The 12,277-nt window shown below is 37.7% G+C and overlaps 1 protein-coding gene across 2 annotated transcripts in view; it reads right to left on the minus strand.

The window, feature by feature from the left end:
- GRB14 (growth factor receptor bound protein 14) overlaps positions 1-12,277 on the minus strand; it is a 103,091-nt gene that overhangs the window by 20,087 nt on the left and 70,727 nt on the right. For both annotated transcript variants that reach the window (XM_084891609.1, XM_084891610.1), the window contains 2 exons: positions 5,200-5,321; positions 2,542-2,616 (listed from right to left, as the gene is read on the minus strand). In XM_084891609.1, coding sequence (XP_084747735.1) covers positions 2,542-2,616; positions 5,200-5,321 — 197 coding nt within the window. The remainder of the gene's footprint in view (positions 1-2,541; positions 2,617-5,199; positions 5,322-12,277) is intronic.

Genomic DNA, 12,277 nt, shown 5'->3' on the forward strand with positions numbered 1-12,277 from the left:
TGAGGGTAAAGCAAACTGTATCTCTGTGTCTCTAGGGTTCTCAGTTGTGAGTAGGTATGCCAGGTTACGTTTTCCAAAGAGAACTACAACCATATCTTCCATTCCATGTGTTCTGTGAAGTGACCCAGCCACTGAACCACAAAGAGGTGGAGTCTGTTTCTTCATCCCCTATGAATTTCAGCAATGCTTGTTGGTGACTGCTTTGACCAATAGAATTGGCAAAAGTGACAGTCAGCCCATCCTACTAGTAACGATAGTCCTTAACTAGCCTGATGGCTTCCACTACTTAACTCTTGGAGCTGGCTGTCACAGAAGAAATGTGACCACCCTGAGAAATCCTAGAGGATGAAACACCACGTGGGGAGAGACAGAGAGGCCAAGGAGGACCAGGCACATGTAGTGAAAAGCCAACCTATAAGGGAAACTTCAGCCCCTCCGTGAGTCAACGTGTCAGAAATAACCCACCTGGCCGAAACCGGTTTGGCTCAGTGGATAGAGCGTCGGTCTGCGGACTGAAGGGTCCCAGGTTCGATTCCGGTCACGGGCATGTACCTTGATTGTGGGCACATCCCCAGTAGCGGGTGTGCAAGAGGCAGCTGGTCGATGTTTCTCTCTCATGGATGTTTCTAGCTCTATCCCTCTCCCTTCCTCTTTATGAAAAATCAATAAAATATATATTTTTTTTAAAAAAAAAAAAAAAAAAGAAAGAAAGAAATAACCCACCTAGCTAAATCCTTTCAAATGTCTGACCCACAAAATTGTTGGCAAAATGTGAGTGGGTACTTAGGCCACTAAGGTGTGGAATAGTTTGTTACACAGCAGTAATTAACTGGCACATGTGTTGGTCAGGAAAAAAAAGAGTATGAAAAGGAAGAGCTCTAAGTGGCTGTGCTAAGTAAGTATCATTAATAAAACAATGGAAATGCATTAGCATCTCATTAGAAGAAAATAAAAATGCCTATTAATAAATAAATGCAAAAAAGCTAAAACTTGAAAGTAAGAGAAATTGTTAGCCAAAACAATGAACATTTTAAAAGGCTACTCAGGGAAAGGCTGCTAGTAGATATTTATATTTTTTTAAGTAAATTACTAATTTTTTTAAATTTAATGAGCTGCAGATATTAATTAATTGACATGCAAAACAGGCAAGTACAATTTTTAGTTTGAGTGCTTTCCAAGTTATTAAAGCAAACCAATTAAAATTTTAAAAGGGGATCACAGAGGTCACAGTAGAAAAGGAAAAAACATTTTAAAAACTGGGAACATCGCCTCAGTGGACAGAAGAGGTCAGCGCCAAATGCAAAACCCATCTGATTCCACGGCTTTGGTTTTTCTTGTTTTTATAATTTAACCTTAAAGTAACAGACCTACATTATGGGAGAATTTTGGAGAGGAGGTGGAAGAAAAACTCCAACCCACCACCCTGTCTATCCCACTGGCTGAGAGTTGAGGTGCTGGGCATTGCTGCTACCATTCCCCCTCATATTCTGATGGGGCATCTGTGAAAACCCTGTAGCATGTAAGTAGCTTTAAGAAAGATTTCTTGAGACTAATCATATTTTTAAAATATTTTGAAGGGCAAAATGAAATATAACCTCATAAGAAGCTCACAGAAAATGAATCTGCCATATCCAATATATGTCATTATCAATATGTTTAAAGTAGTATCCATATTGAAAATATTAAAAGTTTTCTTCCTTTAAGATCAGAAAATATTGAGTGGGCTTGGAGATGCTCAGGGCTTAGATTAAACATCACCCATTATAAAGAAATTGCTCAACCTCAACCTGTTAATAACTCCAGAGCCTCTAGAGTAAATTCTACTAATCTATCAACAATAAAATAAAATAACTAAAACCATTATTTTACTATAATGAAAATGACTTGGGAAATTATCACCTAAAGTTACAGTCAGTGTAGAAGAAATCAAGTGCAAACCCTAGGAGATTTTCAATTAAATAACCAGTACTCTTAATTCAGCTAAGATTTCAAGTATTTCTGTCATAGGTATTACAAATGTTAGTGTATGAAGTAGATATATTCTAGATAATTTTTTCTCTTCTATTTAATAGCTAAGTATTTCATTACAAATAGCATTGAGGACATTTATTATAAACCTTAATACTAGATACCTATTAGTAAAATGACTACATTTTACTAGAAATTTTAATTTTTCAAAAGACTAACATAATCTTTGAACACATCACAGAGCAAAACTGCAAGTTTCCTTTCATGATGCATACTTGTTAAATGTTTGAAATTCTTTGATAATTGGCCCAAACTGGGAAGAATAATAAGGAGCCTTTATGGATTTAAAAACTTCTTTTTAAATTTTATCTTATTGTTTAAAATATTACAAATAGTAGTACATATGTCTTTAAGAAATTCTTTACCCAGATTTTGCTCTTTTCTTTTCAGTTTTACCTCCAGCAAAAATTAATCATTCAAGGCATAACATTTCAAATTCTGGACAGTTATAAATATGGACCTAAAAGTTACCCTTTATTATTACTTAAATATTTTAATGAAAATGTATTTTACCTGCAAAATCAGTGCGGGGGATATTTCACCATTGGTTTCCGTTGAAAAAGACACCATATGCTCTGGGAAAAAATACTAACAAAAAGATACAGGTTACATTATCCCCAAACCTGTGCTAAAACAGATTCAATTATGACCATTGTAATCTAAGGCAAAAGTTCTTTATATCAGTGTGCTGAAAACATGAAGTGGTTTTAAAAATGCCAGTCCCTGGACTCTGCCTTCAGGTAGCTTAATGAAATGGTCAGAGTAGGACCCAGAGTAGCAAACATCATCAGATGATGACCATAAAGAGATGTGCGTACCGTACCTCACTTTACACAAAACACTTCCCTCAGGACAGTGCCTGCTCCTGCATCTCTTCCCTGAGTCCTGCAACCACTCTAGCTGGTGCTAAAGGACGAGCATCTCCATTTTAGAAAGTCAAAGCTCATAGAAGTAAAAGATATAGTCAGAGTCACAGCCCACCGTGTAGAAGAGCTAGAGAGCAAAAATCCAGATCTTTCCACTCACTGTTTTTCCAAACTTGTTTAATCATAAAATTCACGTAGAGTAGTTGTTTGATATAGGAATTCCCATGCCTCACTCACTCCTGAAGAGCCTGATTCCATAGTTCTGGATAGTCCTGGATGCTGTGTTTTTAATAAGCACTCCCCAACTCCTCCAGATAATTTTATGATCAGACAAGTTTGGCGAAATATATTCTACACTAGAGACCCAGTGCACAAAATTCATGCATGGGTAGGGTCCTTAGGCCTGATCGGTTGATCAGGGCCTTCCGATTGCCGGCTGGGGCCTTCCTTCTGGCTGCCAGCCAGGCCCTCCTTACCTGGCTGCCAGCTACTGGCCAGGGCCTTCTTTCATTCCACGCCACCCCCTGGTGGTCAGTGCACATCATAGCAAGTGATTGAACTTCCGGTCTCCCGGTTGAACTCTCGAGGGGACACTTTGCATATTAGCCTTTTATATATACAGATTACTTCCTCTAGAGTGGGTTTTTCAACAGTATTCTATTAACATTTGGTCAAATAATACTACGTGGTGGGGGGAGAGGGACCTGCCCTGTGCAATGTGGGATGTTTAGCAGCATTCCTGGCCTCTGCTCACTGTAAGCCCTCCCCACTCTCTTTGGGACAACCATAAACATCACCAGATGTTGTCAAATTACCACCTCTGCTGGGAACCACTGTTATAGGTCTACAAAATGAATGTATAGCCTGTTTACATTTTTTAAAAAATAGATAAAACTTAGAATAAACACCATACCATATTTTTTAAACTATGACTTTTAAATTATTGCTTTTTATAGATTCATAATAAGAAAATAAGTTTCCCTTCAAATTCCAATTCTATTTAATTTTTATTAGAACTCTTATTTTCTTTGTTAAATATCATAATGTTTTTATTAATAGGTTCAAATAAAAAAGAAGTCTTTCAGGGTTTGAAAATATTCTATCAATAGCTATGTTTAGTATCATATATTCCCCATAAAGGATTATTTCAATCCAATTTTCCAAAACCTAGTGTTAAAGTGCTACAGCTGCAGAAAAAACACACACAATTTAAATAATAATCCCAGAGGCTATTCTGACTTCTCCAGATCCTAGTCTTCATTAGAATGTGACATTCATCTATTATCATTTAAAGAGAACTACAATGAAAACAATTGTTCCTAAATAATACACTGATCTTTATTTAATTTCTGCTTTGTGCATTGATTACTGCACTGAAAACAAAATAATTTGCAATAGCAAGATTCATGTCAATCTTTTAAAACTGATTTTAGGGATGAGACACAGGGAGGGAGGGAGAAGGGGAGGGAGGGAGAGAGAGAGAGGGAGGGAGGGAGGGAGGGAGGGAGGGAGGGAGGGAGGGAGAGAGAGGGAGATTTGTTGTTACATTTATTTATGCATTCATTAGTTGATTCTTGGATGTGCCCTGACCAGGGACTGAGCCTTGGCATATTGGGATGATGCTCTAAGCCACATGTGTCAAACACAAGGCCCGCGGGCCAAATCCAGCCCGCCAGGCCTTGCAATGTGGCCCGCACCGCGCTGTCATCACTGCACTCCGCTGTCAGTTTATGACATTGTCAGTTTATGACTGTTCAGTAAACCATTCGGCCCGCGATTTAGGCTGGATTTTAGATTTTGGCCCCTTCTCTGATTGAGTTCGACACCCCTACTAAGCAATTGAACTATCCTATCCTGCCAGGGCCAAATTCATGTCCATCTTAAATTTCTGGTTTAATTTACAACACTTCCAACAATCATCAGTTCATTTTTACTTTAGAAATTATATATTTTAAATTTCCCAAATTCTCTGAAAAGTATTAAACTATATTATTTTGGAACCTGCTTGATAATATATAATAATTTATTCTCTAAATGAAATATATAAATTTTTTTTCTTTAAGAGCAAGAAGAAGAAGCAAGAGTTCTTAAAAACATGTATATAAATTTCTGTGATGATGCTGACTAATCAATGTTAGAGTAAGAAGAAATATGACTGAAATTATAAAGGACCACAATTCTTACCTACAAGTTACCAATTAGGGAATTACATTTTATTTATGGTAACACTTTTATTCACATAAACTAAAATAAAATACAACTAATTTATTTATTTTCCACAACTATTAATGGGGATATCACTTACCATTGGATTTTTAAAAAACTCATATTTGGCATAATTTTTTCTAAAGTATAGCTTATTTTCTTCTTCCATTCCCCAGTTAGATAGCACTTCAACCACCAGCTCATGATCTTCTATTATTCTTTCTGTAAAGAATGTTTTAGTATGTCAATGGATAGATGGATGGATAAATAAAAATATAACTAGGGAGACAAATATACATATGGATATATAGATTGATGCAAATATATAAAATATATTATGTATGTATTTTTACTTAAGATAGAAAATTTCAACTCAATTCTGACATAGATGGATTGATAAAAGTTTCTTCAATTTTGAATTAGTAATAACTGATTTTTATACCAAAGCAGACTGGAACCTGAAGAGAAAAATGACATAAAATATCACAATGTACTTTTTGCTAATTGTGAACCTTCTTTTATTGCTATTTAAATTATAATATAAGTTTGATAACAATTCAGCATTAAGAATATGGGAGTTATTCTTTTTCTCCAACTCCTCATGCTGCCAAAATTAAAATATTTTCCTCCAGGATGAATAATTCAGCCCATGAAAAGAAGAAAATTTTTGACAGATTCAATATGCATTTCAGATACAAAATTTGGATAGTTAAGAAAAATTAAAATAAATACTTTAAAAGGAAAATATTAATGCAAGTGCAAAACATTTTTAAGGAACCTAATTTATTGTGGCACTTTATACTTTCAAACTAATGTTCAAGGAAATACATATTGTATTAACAATGAAGATAATTAGCTAGAATGGGAAGGCACTTAGGAGAAAAGTCACTTAAATGAAATAAGCAATGACAACTTTAAAGCAGTGAACATAAGGTGCAAAATACCTATTTAATAGGAAACTGTGACATTCTTAGCAGCACTATTCATAATAGCCACAAAATGGAAACAGCCCAAATGCTTCTCAACATGAGCATTAACAAATAAAATTATCTAAAGCATCCAGTGGAATATATATTACAGCAATAAGCAGCTATATGGAAAAATTTTACAAGCATAATATTAAATAAAAGATGTCACACACAAAGAATATATACTACCCTGTTTCCCCCGAAAATAAGACAGTGTCTTATATTAATTTTTGCTCCCAAAGATGCGCTAGGTCTTATTTTCAGGGGATGTCTTATTTTTCCATGAAAAAGAATACGGTTCACATTTATTGTTAAATGAAAATGAAGGAAATTTATTACCTGTATACGGTACGATAGTACAGTAGTTGTCAACACAAACCAGACAAACTGTGAATCCTACAGTATCAAGAATTTACTCATTTATTCAATGACAATCATGTCATCATCTTCTGGAACATCATCCTAACAATCCAATTCCTGAATTTCCTCTCTCCCGCCCCGTGCTCACTGCTCACTCTGACCTCCGCTCTGCCTCCACACAGCAGTGACATCAGGACTCCGGGGAAAGTCACTGGTTGCTAGACGCCACTCGGGGTGGCCCTAGCGACCAGTTTAAGGTAAATTAATTTTCATTCTGAGACAGAGCCTAGGGGGGCCATGTTTTGGGGGGGATGCCTTATATTTCACTCAGAAGGAAACCTGTAAGTAGGTCTTATTTTCGGAGGATGTTTTATTTTCAGGGAAACACGGTACATGATTCCACTTACATAAAGTTCGACACAGGTAAAATAAACCTATGGTGTCAGAAATCAAGGTAATGCAGATAGTGGGTGAGTATGTGGGGGCCTGGTGGGAAACACTGAGCATGGGAAATATGCTGTCAATCTGGGTGTGCATACTCAGGTATATGCAATATCTGAGAATTCATTGAGTTGTCCACATATGGTTTGTTCACATTTCTTAAAGCATGTCATACTGCAATAAAATGGTAAAGAAACTGTGAAATTACTGGTGCAAAACAGGAAATAGAGAACAGCCAAGTAAGGAATCTGCTTTTTCTGGGTCCTTTTTGAAAGTATCCGTGTCTCAGAAATTCAACACTCAATAGTGATCTGTAACCTCTAACACCCAAACCCTTGAAAGTAATGTCATACTTAAATAGAAGCTTATTCTTCTGAAAGGAAGTTCCTGCAAGAGTGCTCAATGAATATGGATGAGTTTGAGCTACGTGTGTATCAACACTCAGTTCCTTTCCTAGCTCTGACTGCTCTTTTCCTGTCTCATTGACTAGCTCCTGTAGCTCCTTCTCCATCCTAAGATGCAGTCCTTGGCTCGATTCTTTTCTTTCCCTTTCTCTAAACCAGTGGTCGGCAAACTCATTAGTCAACAGAGCCAAATATCAACAGTACGATTGAAATTTCTTTTGAGAGCCAAATTTTTTAAACTTAAACTTCTTCTAATGCCACTTCTTCAAAATGGACTCGCCCAGGTCATGGTATTTTGTGGAAGAACCACACTCAAGGGGTCAAAGAGCCGCATGTGGCTCTAGAGCTGCAGTTTGCCAACCACAGCTCTAAACTAATTCATGCTCCCCTTTTTAGCCATCACATCTGTCAAGTTTCTTGAAGTGAAATATCCAGCAACAGCTGCTTTCAGTCACACTTCATTCCTAACTGCTAGACTTTCTACCTCCTCAGACACACAGTTTGTATAAAATCAAAGTCAGTAAGGCAAATCCTAAAAATATTAAACAACCGGTGCACAAAATTCACGCACAGTCGGGTCCCAAGGCCTGGCTGGCAATCAGGGCCAAACTGTGGGGTGACAGTGGGGCGACTGGGGCCCCTGCTCACACCCAATTGGCCTGGCGCTGCCTGCTCACCTGCTCCACCATCCCGCTGCGGTCCCATTCTCATGGGGGCCCATTGGGCCTGCAGTGCCTCCACTGCCATCTGCTGCCAGTGCCACGTCACAGATGCCCACCATGTTCTGCACCGCCCCCCTGGTGGTCAGCACACGTCTAACTCTGGTAGGTTGAACTCCCGCCCATGGGGACAATTGGCATATTAGCCTTTTATTGTATAGGATTCCAGCAATTCCCCTGAGTACATAACCAAAAGAAGTGAAAGCACAGACTAGAACAGAGGTCAGCAAACTCATTAGTCAACAGAGCCAAATATCAACAGTACAACGACTAAAATTTCTTTTGAGAGCCTAATTTTTTAAACTTAAACTTCTTCTAATGCCAATTCTTCAAAATAGACTCGCCCAGGCCATGGTATTTTGTAGAAGAGCCACATTCAAGGGGTAAAAGAACCACATGTGGCTCGCGAGCTGCAGTTTGCCGACCACAGGACTAGACCATATGTTCGTACACCAATGTTCATGTAGCATTATTCACAGTAGCCAAAACGTGGGAATATTCTAATATCCACCAACAAATGAATGGGCAAACAAAATACAGACATACAAATGAAAAATTTATCCTTAAAAGGAATTAAATTCTAGCACATACTACAATATGGATGAACCTTAAAGATATTATGCTATATGAAATAAGACAAACACAAAAGAACAGATACTGTTTGATTCCACTTACATGAGGTGGCTAGAATAAACAAAACAAAATACCAGTCTAGATGGCTTACAATGCACTTTCTCTTTACTCTTCTTTAGCCCCATTCAAAAACCAAGCAGATTTTAACCAACTAAGAAATCCTAGTAATTTAAAGTATTATTTAAAACATTTAAATAAAACAAATAATTCTTTAACTACGAGGCTCTTTGTTGCAACATTTTAAAACAATGACATTAGAAACTATCACCCAGAATGAACTCAGATACTTTTTTGAATTACTATTTGAAAAACGACTCCAACTAATTTTCACATGAATTCATCATGATTATTTTAAAAATCTTACTTTTAAAACTTCATAAATCCATCTAAAATATTATTTTAAAATTAAAGTTATTAAAACTTCAAAGACATACCTATATTTTCTAATGTTTCTAATTAAAAAAAGTATTTCTCAGACATTGGAAAGTGAATTACAAGGATCAAATACCACTCCTATGTGGTAAAAGAAAATAGGAGAGAGGCCCTCTTAAATCACTTCAACACAGCAACAGCCAAAAAGGAGGAAAGAAAGTCTCCAAAAGAGAAAAAAAAAATCTATTCTACAACAAAAACACTACATGCAAATAAGACCCGGCATATCAATCTAGATCTGTTTCTGATAGATCGGTGTAGTATTATGGTAACAGAATGAAACTAACAAACAATGATAACTACATATAATTGTTTTCTATTTAATTTTCAGAAACGTTTTCCTTATAAAAAAAAAAAAAAAAAGAAGAAAAGAAAGAAGTTCCTTCTGAAACAGTTCATTTAACTTGAAAGTCCTTTAAAAAAAACCTCAATGGAAAGTGTTCACCTGTGACCCCCTGCTGGATTTCTTCGCTGAATCCGCAGAGAACAGTGTGGGGCTCAAATAGAAACCTGAGTCCCTACGCTTCTCATCACTTGATAAGAGAAGAAACAAGAGTGGCTTTTACCTCTAATTCACCCAGAAAACAATTCTCTGGATACCTTTGTTACAGGAAACTCCAGGAGACAAACGGTCCTTGTACTTCTCTCTGTGCCAGGTAGAAAACTACACACATTTTGTCAATCTTATTTCCAGATAAAAATGAGCAGCCTCTGACCAAGCAAAACAAAAACTGCAGGAGCTAAGGATAAAACAGGGCTCCGTTTCTAAGAGGTTCCTTAACCTAAGAAAACTGCTTAATACCAACAAGATCCCCTGGAAAATTGCCACGCCAGATGCAGCTCCCCAAGTCCAAGGAGAGGGAAGCTTGATACTTCAGCTTGATGGTATATAATTCCTCAGCAAATCGAAATAGTCCTCATATTAACCCAGACTCTGATCACAACTTGTATTCACAGAAAGCCTTCTTTTCCCGCAGTGTTCGCATATACTTGTATATTATCTCGGGCTGACTGCTAATACCTGAAGGGTTAAGAAATGGCTCCTATGAATTCTAAGTCACCTAACGCATGCTTAAAAACTCAGAGTAAATTTCCATGTGGGCCCAGCATGTTGGTCTCTTTTCTAAGTCTCTGCCTTCCGTATACGTTATAATTCACCCTTTGAACTGTTCGATAGAAATACCTTCCAGTTTAGTAGAGCTTAGTTCAAAAGCCATTTATTTGTCCTAAATCCTGGGGTACAAACATCTATGTTTACTCAGAGTTCCAACTCTCATGGAATTACTGTCTCGTTGCAATGATATGAGCGCTATGAAGATCATTATAGCAGCATAGAAGACGGGTAGTTACCCCAACGTGGGACTTCTGGGAGATGTCTAAGTCTTTAAAAATCTCTTCAATCGTTTTTAAAATTGTGTTTATTCCCTTTTCCCTGATTACTACAACAATACATTTCCATTACAGAAAACTTGAAAAACACAAACAGTCATAATCATAATCCATCTGAAACCTTTCAATCAGGAGAAAGCAGTTAACATTTCAGTGTATTTGCATCTTGCTTTTTCTCTGGTAATTATATACACACATATATATAACTGGAAAATGCTGCATACGTGTAAACATATATGTACATACTAGTAAATACATATACAATTCCTACATTTGGTAAAAATATGTACTTTTGTTCAATCATCATCACTATAATTTCATATTAGCCCATATCAATCATCAAAAGAAGAACTCCAAAAAGATAAGCAGAAGCTGCGTGATTTACATTCTATGTGTATACAAAATTTATAACATTCCCCTATTATTATAGCACTAGATTTTATTTTTGAAATTGTGGAATCACGGAGGGAAGGTGGGGACGGTATGTGGATGTAATCAACCAAAGGTTTTATATGCATATATGCACAACCCATGGACACAGACAATAGGGTGCCTAAGGCCTGGGTTGGGTGGGCAGAGGTAGGCTGGAAGGGGTCAATGGGGGAAAGGGAGAGCATATGTAATAATTTCAACAATGAAGAATCATTAAAAATAAACAAATAGATAATCTTTGCTTGAGCAGCCTAATGATATGTATTTCTTGTCCAAATTTCTTATCTCCCATGCCCATCAATAGCATGTACCTTGGAAGCATCACTCCCAGGACGCCGTTCATCATTACTGTTCCTAGTGTTTTCCAAGCCAATCTGATATATGGGGGATTTGCAATTTCCTAAGGGATGTATGAGAAGGGTCAATGCCAACAAGTATCCTGATTGCCTCAAGGAACAGCTTTTGAGCAGCAAATGCCTGTGCCCAAAGTCTGGGCACATGGGAAAAGCAGATGTGTCTTCCTACCCACTGTCTCATGGAAAGGGCCACTCCACTTCAGAAATCCGAGCACAGAATGGCTCCCACTGTTTTCCTCTCTCTCCTCTCTCTAGGTTAGCTATCAGTAAGCTTGGAGAATTGAGGGTTTTCTTCTTACCTTGTACTCTTATGCATTTTTAGGAAAAGGCTAAGGGTTAAACTTTATTGATATCTCTACTTAATAAAATAGTAACATGCTAATTGACCATACTTCACGATGCCCACCAGCCAATCATGAGTGAGTATGCAAATTAATCCAACAAATATGGCGGGTTAATTTGCATATGCAGGTGCTTAGCGGCTGGTGATGGGGTGGGGTACCTGCATCATCACCATGGCGATGACACAGGCATTCCACACCACCCCAGCCACTCCGGGCCTCTGAGCAGCGTGGGAAGGCAGAAAGGCAGCTCCAGGCCAGAGCAGAAAGGTGGCTCCAGAGCGAAGGCAGTGTAGCAGCCAGGGGAACAAAGGCCCATTCTTGCATGAATCTTCATTCATGCATCAGGCCACTAGTTTTTATATAAAATTCCAAGTAATCCTTGGAAGACGAACAGCAATTAGCCAGGTAAAGATGAGTGACAAAGACTTCCTGAGAATTTCAACAGCATGAGCAAGCAAATCAAGGAACAGAAACCATAACATATGCAGGCAACTATAGGCAGTTCTCTAATAAATAAATGGGAGAAGGGAAGGGTGAGACACAAGGCTGGGGACAGAAGGAGCAGCCAGGGCCCTGCAAAGGACCTTGGACCTAATGCAAGGAGAACCAGGCCTTCATGCAGATAGATAACTGGAATAAGCAGAGGCAAGAGGAAGGTCTGTAAAACGGGATAATGGGATACAGACAATGAGATCTGAAC

This window comes from Pipistrellus hanaki (assembly GCF_964339955.1).
Source record: "Pipistrellus hanaki genome assembly, chromosome: 8".
NCBI lineage: Eukaryota > Metazoa > Chordata > Mammalia > Chiroptera > Vespertilionidae > Pipistrellus > Pipistrellus hanaki.